Source organism: Pelodiscus sinensis, chromosome 16 (genome assembly GCF_052426305.1).
Source record: "Pelodiscus sinensis isolate ZL-2025 chromosome 16, ASM5242630v1, whole genome shotgun sequence".
NCBI lineage: Eukaryota > Metazoa > Chordata > Testudines > Trionychidae > Pelodiscus > Pelodiscus sinensis.
This window is the reverse complement of record NC_143067.1, coordinates 846,656-871,050: the sequence shown is the minus strand read 5'-3', so window position 1 is coordinate 871,050 and position 24,395 is coordinate 846,656. Positions and strand designations below refer to the sequence as shown.

Here is a 24,395-nt window from a genome sequence, read left to right as displayed (position 1 = left end):
TCCCACGGCACAGCGCCCCCAGTGCCGCCGCCGCACGGACCCCGCGGCACCGCGCCCCCAGTGCCGCCGCCGCACGGACCCCGCTTCCCACGGCACAGCGCCCCCAGTGCCGCCACCGCACGGACCCCGCTCCCCGCGGCACAGCGCCCCTGGGAGCCTGCCCCAGGCAGCTGCCATCTCTCCATAGCCTTGTGCAGGCACAGGCAGCTCTGCAGGGCCCTGTGCCGCATCCCAGTGGCAGGACAGAGCTCGGGGCCAGGCAGGTCGTCAGTCGGGGCTATATTACATCAAAAAGTGCTTGAGCGTGACCGCCAGCCACACTGTACAGGCCACGCTGCGTACAGGCTCACCCTGTACAGGCCATGCTGCGTACAGCCACGCTGCGTACAGGCTCACCATGTACAGGCCACACTGTGTACAGGCTCACCATGTACAGGCCACGCTGTGTACAGCCACGCTGTGTACAGGCTCACCATGTACAGGCCACGCTGCGTACAGGCCACGCTGCGTACAGGCTCACCATGTACAGGCCACGCTGAGTACAGCCACGCTGCGTACAGGCTCACCATGTACAGGCCACGCTGAGTACAGCCACGCTGCGTACAGGCTCACCATGTACAGGCCACGCTGAGTACAGCCACGCTGCGTACAGGCTCACCATGTACAGGCCACGCTGAGTACAGCCACGCTGCGTACAGGCTCACCATGTACAGGCAACGCTGAGTACAGCCACGCTGCGTACAGGCTCACCATGTACAGGCCACGCTGTGCTTGTGACGAGATGCAGCCACCTGGTGGGTGGCACCTGGCAGCCGCTGCACCACTCACAGCACCGCGACACAGCAGTGGGGATGGGAGGTGGCGCTGCCTGACTCCACCAGGGCAGTTCATGGAGGCGGACTTCGGCAGGGCCGGGGCTGAGCACAGTTCGAGGCTGAAGGAAGTGCAGGGTGGCCCCTCAGTGCAGTTCTGAAGGAACCGGTGGCTGCGTCAGGGCTGAATCCCGGGGACAAGTGGCCCCGGCCTCCCTTGGCATGGGGCTGGCCCTGCAGGAGCCGTGGGGCTGCTCAGAGCCCTCGCTAGGGCACACGTCCTGCCCCGGGAGCTGCAGGAAGTCGGGCAGGACCAGGATCTCCTTGGAGAGCAGCCCGCGCTGGTCGTTGGCCCGGCAGCCCTGCGCCCGGTTCAGCAGCTCTACCAGCCCTGCAGGAACCAGGGACAGCAGGGTCACGGGCCGAGCCAGGCTGCCCCAGAAACCCCAGGATCCATCCCAGGCCCCCTCCTGCCCTCAGACGCTCCTCCCCCACCCCACAGCCCCCTCCTGCCCTCAGACGCCCCTCCCCCACCTGCCCTCAGACAGCCCTCCCCCACCCCACAGCGCCCTCCTGCCCTCAGACGCCCCTCCCACACCTGCCCTCAGACAGCCCTCCCCCACCCCACAGCCCCCTCCTGCCCTAAGACGCCCCTCCCCCAGAGCTTCCCCCCTTTCCTTCCGACACTGAACACAGCAGGGATGTGCTCTGTCCCCCAGGTCCCTACCCCCACATGGGGCTACTGAAGAGCATGGTGGATGCCAGGCTCCCACCTTCCAAGTCGTACGTGCACCGGTTCATGCTCCTCGGGGCTGCTGGCCTGGACTTGGTGACGGAGGAGGGCACCTCTGCCAACCCGTCTGCTTCCCGCTCCATGCCCGTGGGGGCGCCGTCCTGGGGGGAGCAGGTTGAGAGAACCAGCAATCCCAGGCCAGCAGGGAGACCTTGCGCCCCGTCCAGGCACAGCGATGCCCCAGCGCTGGCCTGGCCCCAAGCCCTCCCCGGCACACCCAAAGCCAGCCCGGCCCTTCGCTGGGGCGCCCCTCAGCTCCTCGCAGGCCAGGACTCACCTTGTGCTGCCCGGGGGATGCAGGCACAGCAGCGTCACCGGGGCCTGGCGCTGTCTCTTCTGCAACACAAGCACCGCAGCCGTCAGGCCGCAGGCCCCTCCCCGGGGGACGGGGCAGGCCAGCCCCGCCATCGCTGCCATGATGGGGGGCTGTCTGCTCTGTGCCCGGGCCCCCTGCGCTGAGGTGCGAGTCCCACGTGGGCATCGGCCCACACACCCAGGCCCGGCCTGAGCAGGTAACAAGGCTCTTCCCGGGGAGAGACAAAGGGGGGGGGACGGGCACCTGGCTGGGGGGCAGGGCTGGGAGCAGGGCAGTTGCTGGCTGGGAAGTGAGGGTCTAAGGGAGGCCGTGGACCCCCCGCCCCAAGGGCCCCGACTCCTGTAGCCACACACGTCTGTGCTGGGCTGTGTCCCGGAGATACAGGGGCGGCCCTAGACTAGCTGCCAGTAACTGGCGCCCCAGGCGAGCTGTGCAGTCGGCGCCCCGCCCTCCAAACCCAATGATATGGCACCACCACTGCCGGAGAAGCAACAGATCCCTGTTCTACTGGCTGGCGGACTCTGTTCTTGGGGGACATGGACGGTTCCTTAGCTCCTGTGAGCTGCACCGGATCCCCCAGCGGACCGGCTCCAGCAGGGGCCGCAGGGGGCTCAACCAGCTGGAGAATTTGCAGCCAGGCGACTCCGAACGGGGCAGAGAGGCCCTGCTGCACAAGTCCGGGCTGACCCCTGAGACGCACTGGAGGAAGTTCCGGGGGGTGCAGGAGCCACAGGAGACCGATGTGGATCTGGCCTCCCGCCTGGCGCAATCCTGCCGCACGTGGGTGTGCGGGGCCGGGCCCCAGAGCGCAGAGGAGCTGCTTAAGCTGATGATGCTGGAGCAGTTCTATGGAGCCTGCCCGCCCAGCCTGAGGCCAGAGGACCCCCAGGAGGCCGGGAAGCTGACAAGACGAGTCCACAGAGAGCCGGTCCGGGGGTGAACGGGAGTCCTGGAGAGAGGGAATCGCGCAGAGACCGGGTCTCGGCTGAGCGACGGAGAGAGGCAGCTGCGGGGCGAACCCAGAGGCAAGGACCCCGTCTGCGCCCCCGAGAAGCAGCGAGGACCCGGGCGGAGCCGGCTCAAAAGGGCCCACAGGTCGGAACTTGCCAGCGCTGCAGCCAAAGGGGCCACAAGAGGGCTCAGTGCACCAGGCACCAGGACAGGTCCCTTGACCGGAGACTTTCCAGGGTTAACTGGCTGGGGCTGGGGGAGGAGCAGGCTGCCCTGGGGCAGGGGCCAGCAGGCAAACCCCAGCTGGGGGGGGATGCTCAGTGCCCCTCCCCGGGAGGTCTGACCCTCGGGAGGCGGATTTCTCTGTGTACCGGGTGGGGCAGGGCGGCCCCTGAGGAGCGACTGCCTCGTACCCCTGCAGGTGGGTGGCAGGGAGGTGCTGGGCCCTGGGGGCGGAGGTGACGCTGGCCTGGCCCGAGATCGTGGCCCCAGACCACATGATCCCTAACACTCAGCTGACCCTGAGGGGCACAGACGGTCCCCGTTTAAGGTGCCTGTAGCCTGGGTGCATCTGAAATGGGGGGCTAAGGAGGCCCCAAGGAAGTGGGGGTCACCAGCACTTGCCCATGGAGGTGCTGATGGGGGGTGACCTAGAGGAGTGGCCAGACGGACCCCACAGGTCACCGCCCGTAGCCAGAGCCAGCCCGGGCTCAGGGCCCCATCCCAGCAGACACGGGGCCCAGCAGGGCTAGAGCCCCAGAACAAGGCAAGCGGGGGTCCCGATCCCTGCCCCAGCTGTGGAATTCCAGGCTGAGGTGCAGGCAGATCCCTCCTTGCAGCTGCTGAGGGACTGGACTGGCCTCAGCACAGCTCAGCCCTGGGGAGAGGCATCCAGGAGAGATTCCTGTGGGAGTCCTGTTCCGGGAATGGCTCCCCCCCCGGGAAGGGGAGGGTATGGGGGGGTCCAGAGGCAGCTGGTGGTTCCCCAAAAGTATCGCTGCAAGCTGCTGTATCTGGCCCCTGATGTCCCATTCGCGGGGCACCGGGGTATTCAGCGCACCCGGCTGAGGCTGCTTCAGGCCTTGTACTGGCCGGGGATATTTACAGCCGTGCAGCGGGACGGCCGGGCCTGCGACTCCTGCCAGAGGGGGGGGAAGGCCCAAGATGGGAGGAAAGGTGCTTGGAGGCCCCTACCCCATCTAGAGGGGCCCTTCCAGACGGCAGCATTAGAGATAGCGGGGCCTGTCGGCCAGGCCACCCGGACGGGGAGCAAATACACCCTGGTAGCCATGGATACGGCTCCCCACTGCCCCGGGGCCCTGGCCCTGCCCCCTAGCGAGCAGACACGGGGGCAGACCCACTGCTGGCCCTTTTCAGTGGGGGGGGGTCCCCCAGGAGTCCTCATGGACCAGGGACCCCACTTCACGTCGGCCCCGCTCCGGTGCTTGTGGGAGACGCACGGGGCCCGGCTCACCTGGGCCTCCGTGTAGGGCGCCCGGCCCAGCGGGCTGGTGGGGAGGTTCCAGGGGACCCTGAAGCAGATGCTGGAGGCCTCCATGCACCAGCACCCGCAGGACTGGGACGAGTACCTGCCCCCCGCTGTCTGCACAGGGAGGTGCCCTGAGGGTCTGCCAGGGTCTCCCCGATGGAGCCAGGGTGAAGAGGGGGAAGGACCCCCTGGGCTTGCTGAGAGAGTTCTGGGAGGGGGAGACCTCCCTGGATGGAGCGTCGGAGGTGGAAGACGTCCTGGCTTCCTGAGAAAGGCTCCTCGGCCAGAGAGACCCTGGCCAGAGCCCAAGGGAGCAGAAGGGCTGGTACCACCGCAGAGAGGGGGCCCACGCAGGCCCCTCCCAGCCGTGCAGCAGCCGAACAGGGCAGAGCCGGCTTCTGCAGGGCAGCGCGTGGCAGGCCTGAGCCAAGGGGGGCACCCATGTTACTGCTGAGGCTTCCCAGGCAGGGGCCCCGACCTTCCCCAGGTCACAAGCGGAGTGACCCTGCTCAGCTCGCTCTCGGAGGGGGAGCTGTGGCGCAGCGGGGGGCTAAGTATCAGGGGAGCCGTGTTAGTCTGAATCTGCAAAGGCGGCGAGGAGTCCTGTGGCACTAACCGAAGTGTTGGAGCAGAAGCTTCGTGAGCAAAGACCCACTTGGTCAGCTGCACGTCTGGGGGCCTGTCTGCTCTGTGCCCGGGGCCCCTGCGCTGAGGTGCGATTCCCACGTGGGCATCGGCCCACACACCCAGGCCCGGCCTGAGCAGGTAACAAGGCTCTTCCCGGGGAGAGACAAAGGGAGGGGGGCGGAGGGGGGCACCTGGTTTGGGGGCAGGGCTGGGAGCTGGGCAGTTGTTGGCTGGGAAACATGAAGGAAACAGCCTAAGCTGAGGGTCTAAGGGTATGTCTACACTACCCTCCTAGTTCGAACTAGGCTTCCTAGTCCGAACTACTGGTACACCTCGTTCCACACCTAGTCTGAACTACCTAGTTCGAGCCCCGTGTAGCCGCGCTGCACGGGGTTCGAACCAGCGGGGTTTTAAAAATGGCGCCGGCCGGCTTATGCAAATGAAGCCCGGGAAATTCAAATCCCGGGCTTCATTTGCAAGTGCGGTATGCCTACATTACCCTCCTAGTTCGAACTAGCGGGGTAGTGTAGACAGACCCTGAGGGAGGTGATGGAACCCTAACCCAAGGGGTCTGAGGCGTCCTGGCCCTGACTCCGGTAGCCACATCACATCTATGCTGTATCCTGGAGAAGCAATAAACCCCCCTGTTCTACTGGCTGGTGGGGTCTGTTCTGGCTGCTACGGGGCTGCAGGACCAGGGGGAACCCCAACTCGCCGTCACACATGATAACTGGGGAACTCACTGCTGTGGGAGTCCATGGTGACTGGAGCCGAGACACATTGCACCCACAGCTGCAGAGGCCGAGGGCTGACTGGGGAAGGGCAAAGTACCCGAGTGCCCGTCCCACAGGCAATGAGCCACCTAACCTTTCCCACCCATGCGAGGAATAATGTTCTGTGCTCTGAGGCCCGTGGGGATGTGCACCACAGCAGAGACACAAACCTAGCTGTGAGCACTGCAAAGCGGCTAGGTGGCACTGGCATCTGCTGGGCAGCCACACATGCGCTCAGCTCCCAGGGGACCCTGCCCAGCAGGCCCTGGGCTGGACACAGGCTTAGCACTGGTCTGAGCAGGCAGCAGGGCGGCCGGCTGCTTCGCCCTGCAGACATACCTGGCGCAGCTTCTAGGACGAGCTTCTGAGCAGCCACAGTGCTGACCAACTTCTGCAGGTCCAGGGCTGCCGGCTGCCCCTGCTGCAGCACAACGGGGTGGGGGGTCAATGGGACGGGACAGCAAGAGGAGACAGTCGGCTCTGGCAGCGAGGACACAAGCCACACGCAGGCTGGGAGGGGGGGGGGGGGGAGCTCTGCCCACGGGCGGGAGGCCAGTGCCCGGGGGGGAGCTCTGCCCACGGGCGGGAGGCCAGCGCCCGGGGGGGGGAGCTCTGCCCACGGGCGGGAGGCCAGCGCCCGGGGGGGGGGGAGCTCTGCCCACGGGCGGGGGGGGGGGAGGCCAGGCGCGCCGGGGGGGGGGGAGCTCTGCCCACGGGCGGGAGGCCAGCGCCCGGAGGGGGGGGAGCTCTGCCCACGGGAGGGAGGCCAGCGCCCGGAGGGGGGGGGGAGCTCTGCCCACGGGCGGGAGGCCAGCGCCGGGGGGGGGAGCTGCCCCCGGGGGGGGGGGGAGCTCTGCCCACGGGCGGGAGGCCAGCGCCCGGAGGGGGGGGAGCTCTGCCCACGGGCGGGAGGCCAGTGCCCGGGGGGGGAGCTCTGCCCACGGGCGGGAGGCCAGCGCTCGGAGGGGGGGGGGGGGGGAGCTCTGCCCACGGGCGGGAGGCCAGCGCCCGGAGGGGGGGGGAGCTCTGCCCACGGGCGGGAGGCCAGCGCCCGGAGGGGGGGGAGCTCTGCCCACGGGCGGGAGGCCAGCGCCCGGGGGGGAGCTCTGCCCACGGGAGGGAGGCCAGCGCCCGGGGGGGGGGGAGCTCTGCCCACGGGAGGGAGGCCAGCGCCCGGGGGGGGAGCTCTGCCCACGGGCGGGAGGCCAGCGCCCGGGGGGGAGCTCTGCCCACGGGCGGGAGGCCAGCGCCCGGGGGGGGGAGCTCTGCCCACGGGAGGGAGGCCAGCGCCCGGGGGGGGGAGCTCTGCCCACGGGAGGGAGGCCAGCGCCCGGGGGGGGAGCTCTGCCCACGGGCGGGAGGCCAGCGCCCGGGGGGGGGAGCTCTGCCCACGGGCGGGCAGGCAGCCCCGGGGAAGGCCACGTAGCCAGAGCCCAGAGCAGAGTCTGGGGCTGGGCACCGACTGCAGGACAAGCCGGGGGCTGGCCAATGGGCTGCGTTCTGCACGGGGCAGAGCTACCCCTGTGCCCGCGGCCCCAGGCGGGGGTGGACGCCCAGCACTGGGAGAACGGCCCCGTCTGCCGCTCCTAGGGCAGCCCAGCGCTCACCTGCCGGAGCAGCACCCGCCCCACGTCCACGCCGTACTTCCCCAGCACGGGCTGCAGCGCCTCCCGCAGGCACTTGGTCGACTTGGCGGTGATCCGGACAGTCTTACTGAGGGGGGAAATTTCCAGCCTGCGAAGACAGAGAGGAGGGAAGCATGGGACGGGATGAGCCATGCAGGGCAGGGTGTGGCAAGGCCTGGTGGGGTGAGACAGCAGGATGGGGCAGGGCCGGGCTGTGTGGGGAGGCAGGAGCTGAGCAGACGGGGCTGTGTGGGGCAGGGCTGGGCAGACAGGGCTGTGTGGGGCAGAGCCGGGCTGTGTGGGGAGGCAGGAGCTGAGCAGACAGGGCTGTGTGGTGCAGAGCCGGGCTGTGTGGGGAGGCAGGAGCCGAGCAGACGGGGCTGTGTGGGGCAGGGCCGGGCTGTGTGGGGAGGCAGGAGCTGAGCTGACAGGGCTGTGTGGTGCAGGGCCGGGCTGTGTGGGGAGGCAGGAGCCGAGCAGACGGGGCTGTGTGGGGCAGGGCCGGGCTGTGTGGGGAGGCAGGAGCTGAGCTGACAGGGCTGTGTGGTGCAGGGCCGGGCTGTGTGGGGAGGCAGGAGCTGAGCAGACAGGGCTGTGTGGTGCAGGGCCGGGCTGTGTGGGGAGGCAGGAGCTGAGCAGACGGGGCTATGTGGGGCAGGGCCGGGCTGTGTGGGGAGGCAGGAGCTGAGCAGACAGGGCTGTGTGGGGCAGAGCCGGGCTGTGTGGGGAGGCAGGAGCTGAGCAGACAGGGCTGTGTGGGGCAGAGCCGGGCTGTGTGGGGAGGCAGGAGCTGAGCAGACAGGGCTGTGTGGGGCAGAGCCGGGCTGTGTGGGGAGGCAGGAGCCGAGCAGACGGGGCTGTGTGGGGCAGGGCCGGGCTGTGTGGGGAGGCAGGAGCCGAGCAGACGGGGCTGTGTGGGGCAGGGCCAGGCTGTGTGGGGAGGCAGGAGCTGAGCAGACGGGGCTGTGTGGGGCGGGGCCGGGCTGTGTGGGGAGGCAGGAGCTGAGCAGACGGGGCTATGTGGGGCAGGGCCGGGCAGTGTGGTGAGGCAGGAGCTGAGCTGACAGGGCTGTGTGGGGCAGGGCCGGGCAGTGTGGGGAGGCAGGAGCTGAGCAGACGGGGCTATGTGGGGCAGGGCCGGGCTGTGTGGGGAGGCAGGAACTGAGCAGACGAGGCTGTGTGGGGAAGGGCTGGGCTGTGTGGGGCAGGGCCGGGCAGCGTGGGGAGGCAGGAGCTGAGCTGACGGGGCTGTGTGGGGCAGGGCCGGGCTGTGTGAGGCAGGGCCGGGCAGTGTGGAGAGGCAGGAGCTGAGCAGACGGGGCTGTGTGGGGCAGGGCCGGGCAGTGTGGGGAGGCAGGAGCTGAGCTGACGGGGCTGTGTGGGGCAGGGCCAGGCAGTGTGGGGAAGCAGGAGCTGAGCTGACGGGGCTGTGTGGGGCAGGGCTGGGCAGCGTGGGGAGGCAGAAGCTGAGCAGACGGGGCTGTGTGGGGCAGGGGCAGAAGAGGACCTTGCTCCTGCCTGCCCAGCTGGCTGGTGGTCTGAGCCCCGGCTCCCTCCTCGCCTCAGGCCGGGGCAGCCAGGCAGGTCTGGGGGGCAGGGAGGCTCCAGGGCGCCAGCAGCTGCCACTCACTCGAAGCTGACTCTGTTCTCCAGCTTCACCTCCTGGTCCGTGAGCACGGAGCTGTCCTGGTCCAGCACCAGCGCCTTCTGGGGAGAGCCAGGCAGGAGCCGCCGTCAGCGCCAGGGCCCCCCGGCCGAGCCGCCCCCGTCAGCGCCAGGCCCCCCCCGGCCGAGCCGCCCCCGTCAGCGCCAGGGCCCCCCGGCCGAGCCGCCCCCGTCAGCGCCAGGCCCCCCCCGGCCGAGCCGCCCCCGTCAGCGCCAGGGCCCCCCGGCCGAGCCGCCCCCGTCAGCGCCAGGGCCCCCCGCCCGAGCCGCCCCCGTCAGCCCCCCGCCCGGGCCCCCCACGCCAGGCCCCCCCCGGCCGAGCCGCCCCCGTCAGCGCCAGGGCCCCCCGGCCGAGCCGCCCCCGTCAGCGCCGGGCCCCCCCGGCCGAGCCGCCCCCGTCAGCGCCGGGCCCCCCCGGCCGAGCCGCCCCCGTCAGCGCCGGGCCCCCCCCCCGGCCGAGCCGGGCCCCCCCCGGCCGAGCCGCCCCCGTCAGCGCCGGGCCCCCCCCCGGCCGAGCCCCCCCCGTCAGCGCCGGGCCCCCCCCCGGCCGAGCCGCCCCCGTCAGCGCCGGGCCCCCCCCGGCCGAGCCGCCCCCGTCAGCGCCAGGGCCCCCCCGACCGAGCCGCCCCCGTCAGCGCCAGGCCCCCCCGGCCGAGCCGCCCCCGTCAGCGCCAGGCCCCCCCGGCCGAGCCCCCCCGTCAGCGCCAGGGCCCCCCCGGCCGAGCCGCCCCCGTCAGCGCCAGGGCCCCCCCGGCCGAGCCGCCCCCGTCAGCGCCAGGGCCCCCCGGCCGAGCCGCCCCCGTCAGCGCCAGGGCCCCCCCGGCCGAGCCGCCCCCGTCAGCGCCAGGGCCCCCCCGGCCGAGCCGCCCCCGTCAGCGCCGGGCCCCCCCCGGCCGAGCCGCCCCCGTCAGCGCCGGGCCCCCCCCGGCCGAGCCGCCCCCGTCAGCGCCGGGCCCCCCCGGCCGAGCCGCCCCCGTCAGCGCCGGGCCCCCCCGGCCGAGCCTCCCCCGTCAGCGCCGGGCCCCCCCGGCCGAGCCGGGCCCCCCCCGGCCGAGCCGCCCCCGTCAGCGCCGGGCCCCCCCCCCCGGCCGAGCCCCCCCCGTCAGCGCCGGGCCCCCCCCCGGCCGAGCCGCCCCCGTCAGCGCCGGGCCCCCCCCGGCCGAGCCGCCCCCGTCAGCGCCAGGGCCCCCCCGACCGAGCCGCCCCCGTCAGCGCCAGGCCCCCCCGGCCGAGCCGCCCCCGTCAGCGCCAGGCCCCCCCGGCCGAGCCGCCCCCGTCAGCGCCGGGCCCCCCCGGCCGAGCCGCCCCCGTCAGCGCCGGGCCCCCCCGGCCGAGCCGCCCCCGTCAGCGCCGGGCCCCCCCGGCCGAGCCGCCCCCGTCAGCGCCGGGCCCCCCCGGCCGAGCCGCCCCCGTCAGCGCCAGGGCCCCCCCGGCCGAGCCGCCCCCGTCAGCGCCGGGCCCCCCCCGGCCGAGCCGCCCCCGTCAGCGCCGGGCCCCCCCCGGCCGAGCCGCCCCCGTCAGCGCCGGGCCCCCCCCCCCCGGCCGAGCCGCCCCCGTCAGCGCCGGGCCCCCCCCGGCCGAGCCTCCCCGTCAGCGCCGGGCCCCCCCCGGCCGAGCCTCCCCCGTCAGCGCCAGGCCCCCCCGACCGAGCCGCCCCCGTCAGCGCCGGGCCCCCCCCGGCCGAGCCGCCCCCGTCAGCGCCGGGCCCCCCGGCCGAGCCCCCCCCCCCGTCAGCGCCAGGCCCCCCCGGCCGAGCCCCCCCCGTCAGCGCCAGGCCCCCCCCGGCCGAGCCGCCCCCGTCAGCGCCAGGGCCCCCCGCCCGAGCCGCCCCCGTCAGCGCCAGGGCCCCCCCGCCCGAGCCGCCCCCGTCAGCGCCGGGCCCCCCGGCCGAGCCGCCCCCGTCAGCGCCAGGGCCCCCCCGGCCGAGCCGCCCCCGTCAGCGCCGGGCCCCCCCGGCCGAGCCGCCCCCGTCAGCGCCGGGCCCCCCGGCCGAGCCGCCCCCGTCAGCGCCGGGCCCCCCCGGCCGAGCCGCCCCCGTCAGCGCCGGGCCCCCCCCGGGCCGAGCCGGGCCCCCCCCGGCCGAGCCGCCCCCGTCAGCGCCGGGCCCCCCCCCGGCCGAGCCCCCCCCGTCAGCGCCGGGCCCCCCCGGCCGAGCCGCCCCCGTCAGCGCCAGGGCCCCCCGGCCGAGCCGCCCCCGTCAGCGCCGGGCCCCCCCCGGCCGAGCCGCCCCCGTCAGCGCCGGGCCCCCCCCCGGCCGAGCCCCCGTCAGCGCCAGGCCCCCCCGGCCGAGCCCCCCCCGTCAGCGCCAGGGCCCCCCGCCCGAGCCGCCCCCGTCAGCGCCAGGGCCCCCCCGCCCGAGCCGCCCCCGTCAGCGCCAGGGCCCCCCGCCCGAGCCGCCCCCGTCAGCGCCGGGCCCCCCGGCCGAGCCGCCCCCGTCAGCGCCAGGGCCCCCCCGGCCGAGCCGCCCCCGTCAGCGCCAGGGCCCCCCCGGCCGAGCCGCCCCCGTCAGCGCCGGGCCCCCCCGGCCGAGCCGCCCCCGTCAGCGCCGGGCCCCCCCGGCCGAGCCGCCCCCGTCAGCGCCGGGCCCCCCCGGCCGAGCCGCCCCCGTCAGCGCCGGGCCCCCCCCGGGCCGAGCCGGGCCCCCCCCGGCCGAGCCGCCCCCGTCAGCGCCGGGCCCCCCCGGCCGAGCCCCCCCCGTCAGCGCCGGGCCCCCCCCGGCCGAGCCGCCCCCGTCAGCGCCAGGGCCCCCCGGCCGAGCCGCCCCCGTCAGCGCCAGGGCCCCCCCGACCGAGCCGCCCCCGTCAGCGCCAGGGCCCCCCGGCCGAGCCGCCCCCGTCAGCGCCAGGCCCCCCCGGCCGAGCCCCCCCGTCAGCGCCAGGGCCCCCCGGCCGAGCCGCCCCCGTCAGCGCCAGGGCCCCCCCGGCCGAGCCGCCCCCGTCAGCGCCAGGGCCCCCCGGCCGAGCCGCCCCCGTCAGCGCCAGGGCCCCCCCGGCCGAGCCGCCCCCGTCAGCGCCAGGGCCCCCCCGGCCGAGCCGCCCCCGTCAGCGCCAGGGCCCCCCCGGCCGAGCCGCCCCCGTCAGCGCCGGCCCCCCCCCCCGGCCGAGCCGCCCCCGTCAGCGCCGGGCCCCCCCCGGCCGAGCCGCCCCCGTCAGCGCCGGGCCCCCCCGGCCGAGCCGCCCCCGTCAGCGCCGGGCCCCCCCGGCCGAGCCGCCCCCGTCAGCGCCGGGCCCCCCCCGGCCGAGCCGCCCCCGTCAGCGCCGGGCCCCCCCGGCCGAGCCCCCCCCGTCAGCGCCGGGCCCCCCCGGCCGAGCCCCCCCCGTCAGCGCCAGGCCCCCCCCGGCCGAGCCGCCCCCGTCAGCGCCAGGCCCCCCCCGGCCGAGCCGCCCCCGTCAGCGCCAGGGCCCCCCCGGCCGAGCCGCCCCCGTCAGCGCCAGGGCCCCCCCGGCCGAGCCGCCCCCGTCAGCGCCAGGGCCCCCCCGGCCGAGCCGCCCCCGTCAGCGCCAGGCCCCCCCGGCCGAGCCCCCCGCGTCAGAGCGGGGCCCCCCGGCCGAGCCGCCCCCGTCAGCGCCAGGGCCCCCCCGGCCGAGCCCCCCCCGTCAGAGCGGGGCCCGTCCACCCCCCCAGGCCCTACCTGCTCGCTGCCCACCAGGTAGACCTTGATGTCGGGCAGGCTGAAGCCGCGCTTCTGGCAGAGGCCGGCCAGCATGTCGCGGATGGAGAGGCCGGGCCGCACCGCGGCCAGCGAGGCCGTGCCGTCCGGCAGGTACACGCAGCAGTACTTGCTGGGCCCGGCCTGCGCCTCCGGCTCGCCGCTGCCCGGGCTCTGGCGGGCGCTCTGCGGGCAAGAGGCAGCGTCAGGCCAGGGCGGCGCCGCCACGCAGCCGGCCCCGCGCCAGGGCACTCACCTCTGCCTGGGAGCTGCCGGCCAAGCTGCTGCTGCTGCAGGACGGCGAGAGGGAGCCCAGGTCCAGGCTCGCGGAGGAATTCAGGGAGCCCTGGGACTCACGCCACAGGGACAGGCCACCACTGCCATCTCCCCCCTCTAGGAAACAGACGGACGGACGGACGTCAGGACAAGAGGCAGCCTTGGCGGGCCAGTGGCCGGGAGCCAGGCAGACAGACGGACAGACGGACGGATGTCAGGACAAGAGGCAGCCTTGGCGGGCCAGTGGCCGGGAGCCAGGCAGACAGACGGACGGACGGACGGACGTCAGGACAAGAGGCAGCCTTGGCGGGCCAGCGGCCGGGAGCCAGGCAGACAGACGGACAGACGGACGGACGTCAGGACAAGAGGCAGCCTTGGCGGGCCAGCGGCCGGGAGCCAGGCAGACAGACGGACGGACGGACGGACGTCAGGACAAGAGGCAGCCTTGGCGGGCCAGCGGCCGGGAGCCAGGCAGACAGACGGACGGACGGACGGACGTCAGGACAAGAGGCAGCCTTGGCGGGCCAGCGGCCGGGAGCCAGGCAGACAGACGGACGGACGGACGGACGTCAGGACAAGAGGCAGCCTTGGCGGGCCAGCGGCCGGGAGCCAGGCAGACAGACGGACGGACGGACGGACGTCAGGACAAGAGGCAGCCTTGGCGGGCCAGCGGCCGGGAGCCAGGCAGACAGACGGACGGACGGACGGACGTCAGGACAAGAGGCAGCCTTGGCGGGCCAGCGGCCGGGAGCCAGGCAGACAGACGGACGGACGGACGGACGTCAGGACAAGAGGCAGCCTTGGCGGGCCAGCGGCCGGGAGCCAGGCAGACAGACGGACGGACGGACGGACGTCAGGACAAGAGGCAGCCTTGGCGGGCCAGCGGCCGGGAGCCAGGCAGACAGACGGACGGACGGACGGACGTCAGGACAAGAGGCAGCCTTGGCGGGCCAGCGGCCGGGAGCCAGGCAGACAGACGGACAGACGGACGGACGTCAGGACAAGAGGCAGCCTTGGCGGGCCAGCGGCCGGGAGCCAGGCAGACAGACGGACAGACGGACGGACGTCAGGACAAGAGGCAGCCTTGGCGGGCCAGCGGCCGGGAGCCAGGCAGACAGACGGACAGACGGACGGACGTCAGGACAAGAGGCAGCCTTGGCGGGCCAGCGGCCGGGAGCCAGGCAGACGGACGGACGGACGGACGGACGTCAGGACAAGAGGCAGCCTTGGCGGGCCAGCGGCCGGGAGCCAGGCAGACAGACGGACAGACGGACGGACGTACGTCAGGACAAGAGGCAGTCTTGGCGGGCCAGCGGCCGGGAGCCAGGCAGACAGACGGACGGACGTCAGGACAAGAGGCAGCCTTGGCGGGCCAGCGGCCGGGAGCCAGGCAGACAGACGGACAGACGGACGGACGTCAGGACAAGAGGCAGCCTTGGCGGGCCAGCGGCCGGGAGCCAGGCGGACAGACGGACGGACGGACGGACGTCAGGACAAGAGGCAGCCTTGGCGGGCCAGCGGCCGGGAGCCAGGCAGACAGACGGACAGACGGACGGACGTCAGGACAAGAGGCAGCCTTGGCGGGCCAGCGGCCGGGAGCCAGGCGGACGGACGGACGGACGGACGGACGTCAGGACAAGAGGCAGCCTTGGCGGGCCAGCGGCCGGGAGCCAGGCGGACGGACGGACGGACGGACGGACGTCAGGACAAGAGGCAGCCTTGGCGGGCCAGCGGCCGGGAGCCAGGCGGACGGACGGACGGACGGACGGACGTCAGGACAAGAGGCAGCCTTGGCGGGCCAGTGGCCGGGAGCCAGGCAGACAGACGGACAGACGGACGGACGTCAGGACAAGAGGCAGCCTTGGCGAGCCAGCGGCCGGGAGCCAGGCAGACAGACGGACAGACGGACGGACGTCAGGACAAGAGGCAGCCTTGGCGGGCCAGCGGCCGGGAGCCAGGCGGCCGGCGTGGGACTCACCTGTCCACGAGGGCTCTCTCCGCTCCGCTCTCCGGAAGGACCTCCGGGGGCTCCTGCCGGCGCCGCTGCCAGCCTCCTCCACGCCCAGCGGCAGGGACTTCCCCGGCTTCAGCTTCGCCTTCTAGGGACGCGAGAGGCCGAGCTCGGCTCAGGGAGCTTCGGGGTCGCCCCCAAGAATGCGAATCCCCAGAGCACCCCCCGGGTCCTCAGCACAGCTGGCACGCTGGAGGAGCCGCCGGGGTCGTGACCCCGGGCCCCAATTCGTGACCCTAGGTGGGTTGCGTCACCTCTCCACTTTGGAGCCCCTGTCCGCCTCCACCCAGCAGCCCCGCCTGGACCCCAGGGGTGGGCTGGGGGCGGGAGCTGGTACCTTGCCGAGGTCGGGGGGCGGGCTACTGCTCCGGGAGTGAGCCGGCAGGTCGGGGAGCGGCTGCCCCTCGCTCTCGGCCCTCGCGCACGCCAGGTAGACCGGGGACTTGACGAAGCGCGCGTAGCTGTCAAACTTCATCAGGTTAAAGATCTGAGCCGGGAGAGACCTGTCAGCACCGGGTGGCCCACCCCCAGATAACCCCCCCCACCCAGTGCCCCGCCCACCCCCAGAGAAACCCCCCCCCCAGTGCCCCGCCCACCCCCAGAGAGACCCCCCCACCCAGAGCCCCGCCCACCCGCAGAGAGACCGGGTCCTCTGGCCCCCCCCGCCCAGAGTCCCGCCCGCCCCCGGAGAGACCCCCCCCCACCCAGAGCCCCGCTCACCCGCAGATAGACCCGGTCCCCCGGCCCCCCCGCCCAGAGTCCCGCCCACCCCCAGAGAAACCCCCCCACCCAGTGCCCCGCCCACCCCCAGAGAGACCCCCCCCCCACCCAGAGCCCCGCCCACCCGCAGAGAGACCTGGTCCCCTGGCCCCCCCCGCCCAGAGTCCTGCCCGCCCCCAGAGAGACCCCCCCCACCCAGTGCCCCGCCCACCCCCAGAGAGACCCCCCCCACCCAGAGCCCCGCCCACCCGCAGAGAGACCTGGTCCCCTGGCCCCCCCCACCCAGTGCCCCGCCCACCCCCAGAGAGACCCCCCCCCACCCAGAGCCCCGCCCACCCGCAGAGAGACCTGGTCCCCTGGCCCCCCCCGCCCAGAGTCCTGCCCGCCCCCAGAGAGACCCCCCCCACCCAGTGCCCCACCCAGAGCCCCCCCCACCCAGAGCCCCGCCCACCCGCAGAGAGACCGGGTCCCCTGGCCCCCCCTGCCCAGAGTCCCGCCCGCCCCCAGAGAGACGCCCCCCACCCAGAGCCCCGCTCACCCGCAGATAGACACGGTCCCCTGGCCCCCTCCGCCCAGTGCCCCGCCCACCCCCAGAGAAACCCCCCCCACCCAGTGCCCCGCCCACCCGCAGAGAGACCTGGTCCCCTGGCCCCCCCCACCCAGTGCCCCGCCCACCCCCAGAGAAACCCCCCCCACCCAGTGCCCCGCCCACCCGCAGAGAGACCTGGTCCCCTGGCCCCCCCCACCCAGTGCCCTGCCCACCCCCAGAGACCCCCCCCACCCAGAGCCCCGCTCACCCGCAGAGAGACCCGGTCCCTCGGCCCCTTCCGCCCAGAGTCCCGCCCAGCCCCAGAGAGACCCAGCCCCCCCGTCCAGAGTCCCGCCCAGCCCCAGAGAGACCCGGCCCCCCCGTCCAGAGTCCCGCCCAGCCCCAGAGAGACCCGGCCCCCCCGTCCAGAGACCCACCCACCCCCAGAGAGACCCGGCCCCCCCGTCCAGAGTCCCGCCCAGCCCCAGAGAGACCCGGCCCCCCCGTCCAGAGTCCCGCCCACCCCCAGAGAGACCCGGCCCCCCCGTCCAGAGTCCCGCCCAGCCCCAGAGAGACCCGGCCCCCCCGTCCAGAGACCCGCCCACCCCCAGAGAGCCCCGCAGGCCAGGACCCCCAGCCCAGGGGCTCTGGACTCCCACCCCCACTCTCAGCTTTTGCTGGGGGGAGGGGATGCGTCCCGAGCTCGGGCCTTGGGGATAGCTCCTTCCCCTTGCACCTGGCTGGGGGCAGGCACCTGGAGCTGCTGGAGGCGGAACATGTCGGGGGTGGGCGTGGCCAGCATCTCCTCCCCGATCCAGGCCTGCCGGTCGATGTTCACCGGGCTGAGCGCGTGGCTGGACAGGAACTCGTCATAGATCCGCCGGGCCTCCTGGGCCAGCTGGGAGACAGAGGGATCACCCCAGAGCAGGGCACCCCAGGGCACCCCAGCCCCAGATGGGTGGAGGGTGAGGAGCCCTCCCCATGATCCCTAACGGTCAGAGCTGGCCTAAGCCTGCACAGCCATGGTATCCATATGCCTGGCCAGGCTCTCGCTAGTTCTTGGGCTCCCTGGCATCCAATGGCAATGAGTTCCACTGGTTATTTTCATGTGGGGGCGGCATTATCTTCCTGGGTTCCAAGGTCCCATTGCGAGACCACGGCCCCTTGTCCTCACCATGCTAAGGACACGACACCAGCTTGGTCTGTCTCTCTCCCGCCCTCCAGCACTGGCACAGGCTGAGCAGGGTCCGAGCGACGCAGGCCCTTGGGATGCCCTGGCATGTGCCTCCGCGCGCCTGGCTGACCCGGTACCTGCTGCGTGTTCTTGGCTGAGATCTGCTGGAATCGCTCACACGCCTGCCAGAAGTACACGTTCTCCGCGCTGAACTCCTTCTTCAGGAACTCCTGCGGAGCGGGAGAGGGACAGTGCCACTGCCCCGCCCGGAGAGCCAGCCCAGCCCCCGCCCGGCGTGCCAGCCCAGCCCACGCCCGGAGTGCCAGCCCAGCCCCCGCCCGGAGTGCCAGCCCAGCCCCCGCCCGGCGTGCCAGCCCCGCCCCCGCCCGGAGAGCCAGCCCAGCCCCCGCCCGGCGTGCCAGCCCAGCCCACGCCCGGAGTGCCAGCCCAGCCCACGCCCGGCGTGCCAGCCCAGCCCCCGCCCGGCGTGCCAGCCCCGCCCCCGCCCGGAGTGCCAGCCCAGCCCCCGCCCGGCGTGCCAGCCCAGCCCCCGCCCGGAGTGCCAGCCCAGCCCACGCCCGGAGTGCCAGCCCAGCCCCCGCCCGGCGTGCCAGCCCCGCCCCCGCCCGGAGTGCCAGCCCAGCCCCCGCCCGGAGTACCAGCTCAGCCCCCGCCCGGCGTGCCAGCCCAGCCCCCGCCCGGCGTGCCAGCCCCGCCCCCGCCCGGCGTGCCAGCCCAGCCCACGCCCGGCGTGCCAGCCCAGCCCCCGCCCGGCGTGCCAGCCCAGCCCCCGCCCGGCGTGCCAGCCCAGCCCCCGCCCGGCGTGCCAGCCCCGCCCCTGCCCGGCGTGCCAGCCCAGCCCACGCCCAGCGTGCCAGCCCAGCCCCCGCCCAGCCCCCACCCAGTGTGCCAGCCCAGACCCCGCCCGGTGTGCCAGCCCAGCCCCCGCCAAGCCCCCGCCCAGCCCCCACCCAGTGTGCCAGCCCAGCCGCCGCCCGGAGTGCCAGCCCAGCCCCCGCCCGGAGTGCCAGCCCAGCCCGCGCCCAGCCCCCACCCAGTGTGCCAGCCCAGCCCCCGCCCCGTGTGCCAACCCAGCCCCCTCCCAGCACTGCCAGCCCAGCCCCCGCCCGGCGTGCCAGCCCAGCCCCCGCCCGGCGTGCCAGCCCAGCCCCCGCCCAGCCCCCACCCAGTGTGCCAGCCCCGCCCCCGCCCGGAGTGCCAGCCCAGCCCCCGCCCGTCACTGCCAGAACAGCCCCCGCCCGGCGTGCCAGCCCAGCCCCCGCCTGGCGTGCCAGCCCAGCCCCCGCCCGTCACGCCAGCCCCACCCCTGCCCGGAGAGCCAGCCCAGCCCCTGCCCGGAGAGCCAGCCCTGCCCCCGCCTGTCACGCCAGCCCAGCGCCCGCCCGGCGTGCCAGCCCAGCTCCCGCCCAGCCCCCACCCAGTGTGCCAGCCCCGCCCCCGCCCGGAGTGCCAGCCCCGCCCCCGCCCAGAGTGCCAGCCCAGCCCCCGCCCATCACTGCCAGCCCAGCCCCCGCCCGGAGTGCCAGCCCAGCCCCCGCCCCGTGTGCCAGCCCAGCCCCCTCCCGGCACTGCCAGCCCAGCCCCCTCCCGGGAGTGCCAGCCCAGCCCCCGCCCCGTGTGCCAGCCCAACCCCCGCCCGGAGTGCCAGCCCAGCCCCCGCCCCGTGTGCCAACCCAGCCCCCTCCCGGAGTGCCAGCCCAGCCCCCGCCCGGAGTGCCAGCCCAGCCCCCGCCCCGTGTGCCAGCCCAACCCCCGCCCGGAGTGCCAGCCCAGCCCCCGCCCGGAGTGCCAGCCCAGCCCCCGCCCCGTGTGCCAGCCCAGCCCCCTCCCGGGAGTGCCAGCCCAGCCCCCGCCCGGAGTGCCAGCCCAACCCCCGCCCGGAGTGCCAGCCCAGCCCCCGCCCCGTGTGCCAGCCCAACCCCCGCCCGGAGTGCCAGCCCAGCCCCCGCCCCGTGTGCCAACCCAGCCCCCTCCTGGCACTGCCAGCCCAGCCCCCTCCCGGCACTGCCAGCCCAGCCCCCTCCCGGGAGTGCCAGCCCAGCCCCCGCCCCGTGTGCCAGCCCAACCCCCGCCCGGAGTGCCAGCCCAGCCCCCGCCCCGTGTGCCAACCCAGCCCCCTCCCGGAGTGCCAGCCCAGCCCCCGCCCGGAGTGCCAGCCCAGCCCCCTCCCGGCACTGCCAGCCCAGCCCCCTCCCGGGAGTGCCAGCCCAGCCCCCGCCCCGTGTGCCAGCCCAACCCCCGCCCGGAGTGCCAGCCCAGCCCCCGCCCCGTGTGCCAACCCAGCCCCCTCCCGGCACTGCCAGCCCAGCCCCCGCCTGGCACTGCCAGCTCAAGCCCTGCCCAGCCCCCCTACCGGGTGCCAGTCAGCACTGGGGGAGCCCCAGCTCTGGGGACGATGCCCATGGATTCCTGGGCAGCAGGGGTACAGCCAGGCCAGGCACGGGGGCCCGAAGGGCCGGGCTGGGTGCTCAGGAGGACAGGCCCCAACCCAGCTCCAGCCCATGCCTTGGGCCAGAGAGCTACTGGCCAGGGCGCGTCCAGCACCCCAGGCTCAGGGCTCCCTGGCAGCAGCTGGCGGGGGCGGGGGCGGGGGCGTGGCCTGGCTGGGCGGGCGGGGGCACACCCTGGCACTCACGGTGAAGAAGGTGACGGCCACCCGGTCCTGCAGCAGTGTCTCGAAGGACTCGGCCCAGCGGGCCACGGGCAGCTCTGCCGTGCTGGCTGCACGCTGGGCACCGGGCAGGCTGTTCACGCTGTGGCTGCTGCCGCGGGCCCCCGAGCTGTTTAACTCTGGGGGGCAGAGAGCGGGGTCAGAGCCTGCCTGCTGCAGGGGCCGTGTGGGGTGCTGTCCAGGCACTCCGGAGCGGGGGCCAGACCTAGGGCCCCTCTGAGCTCCCAGGACGCCAGCCGGCAGAGCGGGAGCCTGGCACAGCTCCGAGGGGCGCCTGCCTGATGCTGGGGCGAGTCTCCCAGCAGGAGGGAACAGCCCAGGGGCAGGGGAAGCAGGTTACAGCCCTCTCCGGGGGGTGCGGGTAGGAGGGAGCTCTGCCTGCCCAGGCGTGTGTGGGCCAGGCGGGGGCAGCGGCTCTGGACACTGAGGCAGGCCAGTTACTGCTCAGCTCTGCGGCTCAGGCTGTTCCTGCCGTCACGTGGGCCCCCGAGGCCTTTGTGCAGCAGCAGGAGCCCTGCACTGCGCGGTGTCGGCAGAGGCCTCCCTGCCCCAGGCCCCAGTGCCAGGCGGACACAGAGCCGACCTGCCTGCCGCTGGGCGTGGGCATCCTCGCGGCTCTCTGGGCTTGTCGCCGGCCCCGCTGGCGGGCCAGGACTCCGGCAGGGGTGGCAGGCGGCTTGGTCAGGAACTTGGTGGCAGGCTCGGCTTGGGAGCAAAGAGTCGGTTCCGGTCCAGCTGAGTGGGACTCAGCGGCGTCTCTAACCGGGAGTCCCAGGGACACCAGCTCTGGGACACAGCCCAGCTCCCAGCTGCCCGACCTCCCCACTCCGCAGGGACACCCAGCAGAAGCTGGGGTCCCCAAAGGGCCCTGACCCTGACAGGCCACCCAGCGACGCTGGGAACACACCACGGGACAGGCCACTGTGTCGGCCTTTCGCTGGGGGCCTGCAAAACCTTCAGCCCTGAGGCCGTGGGGAAGGGCTTTCCCGGCCCCCAGAGGGGCCTTTTCCCCGGGCCCTAGGGACTGGGTAACGGTCAATACCCCTAGAGTCTGTGCGGGGATCACAACACAGACACGCTCCCCACCCCATCCCCTGGCAGGGCTTAACTCACCTCCAGCAGACACAGCCAGGCCCTGTAGGGACAAGAGGACAGGTCAGCCAGGACCCCAGGCCTGCAGCTACGGGGGCAGCGGGACCAGCCCAGGCAGCCCCTGGGGCAAGGGATGGGGAGGCAACGACACAGGCCACAGAGGAGAGGAGAGGGGTTCAGGGAAGACCACCCAGGGAGCCACGGAAGGGCTGGGGGGAGAGGCCATGCCTGGCACGGGTGCAGGGGGCATGCGGGGCCATGCCTGGTGCGGGGGCAGGGGGCAGGGGGGCCATGCCTGGTGCGGGGGCAGGGGGCAGGGGGGCCATGCCTGGCACGGGCGCAGGGCCAGGCGCTGTATCTCCGGTGGGGCAGGGCGGGCTGGGAGGCTGTGCTCCGTGGCTGAGGAAGGGCTGATGCTATCAGGGATGACGCTGCAGCAGCCGGCTGGGGCGCAGGAAGGGCAGGAAAAGGGAGAGGAAGTCACAGCCTAGAGCAAGCCACCTTCCCGTTCCGGGGTGGGGCCCCCCACCCACAGCCCCTGCGCCTCCCCCGGGTGGGGCCCCCCACCCACAGCCCCTGCGCCTCCCCCGGGTGGGGCCCCCCACCCACAGCCCCTGCGCCTCCCCCGAGTGGGGCCCCCCACCCACAGCCCCTGCGCCTCCCCCGGGTGGGGCCCCCCACCCACAGCCCCTGCGCCTCCCCCGGGTGGGGCCCCCCACCCACAGCCCCTGCGCCTCCCCCGGGTGGGGCCCCCCACCCACAGCCCCTGCGCCTCCCCCGGGTGGGGCCCCCCACCCACAGCCCCTGCGCCTCCCCCGAGTGGGGCCCCCCACCCACAGCCCCTGCGCCTCCCCCGGGTGGGGCCCCCCACCCACAGCCCCTGCGCCTCCCCCAGGTGGGGCCCCCCACCCACAGCCCCTGCGCCTCCCCCGAGTGGGGCCCCCCACCCACAGCCGGGCAGAGAGCAGGGGAGGCCGTGCGCTCTCCGGGCTGAGCCTCCAGCAGGCCAGGCCCAGCCACACCCGTCCCAACGCAGGGCCACGCCCCAGTGGGGACAGAGCTGACCAGGCCCGGCCTTGGGCCCCGCACTGCCTGCCCTGGCTGGGAGCCGCCCGGCTGCACGGCCCTGCCCCCCCAGTGCGCTGCCTGGGGCCCCGCGAGCTCTTTGGCCAGCACAGGGGCTGCCTGTGGCAGGGTGCCCAGGGCTGCGGCTGGGGCCGGGCTCTCCGGGAGCGGAGTGTTTCCTGCCACCCCAGCGCCCAGCCCTGCTGCCCCACGGGCCAGCCGGGAGGGAGCCAGGCCGGAGACGCACAGCTGGCATCCTCGCTGGAGGCTGGGCAGCAGCCCAGGGCTTGCCAGGGCCGGGCGCGGGCGCGGCTCACCCGGGTGTGCCCGGCCACACTCAGGGCCCTCCATGATGTCTGGAGCCGTCTCTAAGGGACGACGGCTCCTTGGCCCAGTTCTAGGCCGACAGCCTGCCCCTCCGAGACTTTTCACTCCCTCTTAGACGCTGGCCCCCCGCCCTGCCTGCCTGCCACCCCGGCCCGGGATCCCCCCCCTCCGCCTGCCACCCCGGCCCAGGATCCCCCCCGCCCTGCCCGCCTGCCACCCCGGGATCCCCCCCGCCCTGCCCGCCTGCCACCCCGGGATCCCCCCCGCCCTGCCCGCCTACCACCCCAGCCCAGGCTCCCCCTGCCCCCACTCTGCTCCTGCACAATGATCCCAACCTGCAGCCCCCCACCCCCAGCAGCCGTGATGCCCCTCAGGCCCAACCCGAAGACGCCTGCCCTGCTAGCCAGGCCTGGGCTCTGCTTGGACCCAGGCTTGCCAGGGCCGCAGCCGTTCAGGCCTCGCCCCTGCCCGCCTGCACCCCGCTGACCCACCCCCTCGGCACATGGGCTGCTCGGTCACTGCTCAGCGCCCTCGATGTGGGGAGGGCGGAGGGGGCTGCGCCGAGCCATTGCGGGGGGGAGCCTGATCCGCCACCTCCCCGTGGGGCAGGAGAGCAGCCAGCCCCCTCCCTCTGCTGCAGGCCACCTGGGCTGGGCTTCCTAGTGACCCGGTAGAGGGGTGCAGCCCCTGCCCGGCCAGGGACCCCCCCGCCCGGTAGAGGGGTGCAGCCCCCGCCCTTCCTGCAGCGCCTGCCAGGCCAGGGACCCCCCCGCCCGGTAGAGGGGTGCAGCCCCGCCCTTCCTGCAGCACCTGCCAGGCCAGGGACCCCCCCGCCCTGTAGAGGGGTGCAGCCCCCGCCCTTCCTGCAGCCCCTGCCCGGCCAGGGACCCCCCCGCCTGGTAGAGGGGTGCAGCCCCCGCCCTTCCTGCAGCGCCTGCCAGGCCAGGGACCCCCCGCCCGGTAGAGGGGTGCAGCCTCCGCCCGGCCAGGGACCCCCCCGCCCGGTAGAGGGGTGCAGCCTCCGCCCGGCCAGGGACCCCCCGCCCGGTAGAGGGGTGCAGCCCCGCCCTTCCTGCAGCGCCTGCCAGGCCAGGGACCCCCCCGCCCGGTAGAGGGGTGCAGCCCCGCCCTTCCTGCAGCGCCTGCCAGACCAGGGACCCCCCGCCCAGTAGAGGGGTGCAGCCTCCGCCCGGCCAGGGACCCCCCCGCCCGGTAGAGGGGTGCAGCCTCCGCCCGGCCAGGAACCCCCCCGCCCGGTAGAGGGGTGCAGCCTCCGCCCGGCCAGGGACCCCCCCGCCCGGTAGAGGGGTGCAGCCTCCGCCCGGCCAGGGACCCCCCGCCCGGTAGAGGGGTGCAGCCTCCGCCCGGCCAGAGACCCCCCCGCCCGGTAGAGGGGTGCAGCCCCCGCCCTGCCCGGTCTGCCACCCCGGCCCGGGATCCCCCCCCGCTCAGGGGCGCCCGCGGCTCCGCCCACCGGGCACTCACCAGGTGGCCGCTCGGGAGGCCCAGCTGCTTGGCCTTCCCGGGCATCCTCAGCAGGGCGCGGGGCTGGGGGCGAGCCCGGCACAGGCCTGCAGCTGCGGGGACCGCGGCACGGCACTGCCAGCTCCCAGGCTGCCACTACCGCTTTTACCTCCTGCAGGAAGTGTCTCTATGGAGACCAAACCGCAGCTAGAATGGGGGTTTGCAGAGGAACCTCCCTCCCAGCCTGCAGCACCCCCCCCAGCTGGCCAGAGCAGCCCCCCCGGCCCAGCGCCCGGCTCCTGACGCCAGCCCCCCGGCCCAGCGCCCGGCTCCTGACGCCAGCCC

General features: G+C 74.9%; 1 protein-coding gene across 4 annotated transcripts; it reads right to left on the bottom strand.

Annotated features, from left to right (window-relative positions):
- Window positions 1-266: 266 nt before the first annotated feature.
- RGS14 (regulator of G protein signaling 14) lies at window positions 267-24,395 on the bottom strand. Of its 4 annotated transcripts, none has more exons than XM_089769391.1 (15): window positions 24,072-24,381; window positions 21,216-21,237; window positions 20,067-20,221; window positions 17,548-17,640; window positions 16,973-17,134; window positions 15,325-15,474; window positions 14,955-15,075; window positions 12,957-13,093; window positions 12,683-12,886; window positions 9,017-9,093; window positions 7,369-7,495; window positions 6,101-6,179; window positions 1,883-1,941; window positions 1,586-1,706; window positions 267-1,203 (listed from the first exon to the last, which is right to left on the bottom strand). In XM_089769391.1, the coding sequence occupies exons 1-15, from the start codon at window positions 24,114-24,116 to the stop codon at window positions 959-961; spliced, it is 1,797 nt and encodes a 598-aa protein (XP_089625517.1). In that variant the 5' UTR covers window positions 24,117-24,381; the 3' UTR covers window positions 267-958. The 4 variants fall into 4 exon arrangements, with proteins under 4 accessions (XP_089625517.1, XP_089625516.1, XP_089625519.1 ...); XM_089769390.1 differs by having other exon boundaries at window positions 6,101-6,182; window positions 24,072-24,380; XM_089769393.1 differs by having other exon boundaries at window positions 6,101-6,182; window positions 16,991-17,134; window positions 24,072-24,377.

What these genes read in the sequence shown, in the direction of transcription:
- RGS14 (XM_089769390.1), bottom strand. Translation starts at nt 24,116, where the DNA reads ATGCCCGGGAAGGCCAAGCAGCTGGGCCTCCCGAGCGGCCACCTG. An exon ending in GAGAGAGCCCTCGTGGACAG is followed by an intron (nt 13,094 to 14,954) that starts GTGAGTCCCACG and finishes TCTGTTTCCTAG; the next exon opens with AGGGGGGAGATGGCAGTGGT. An exon ending in CATCCCCCGGGCAGCACAAG is followed by an intron (nt 1,707 to 1,882) that starts GTGAGTCCTGGC and finishes TGCTCCCCCCAG; the next exon opens with GACGGCGCCCCCACGGGCAT.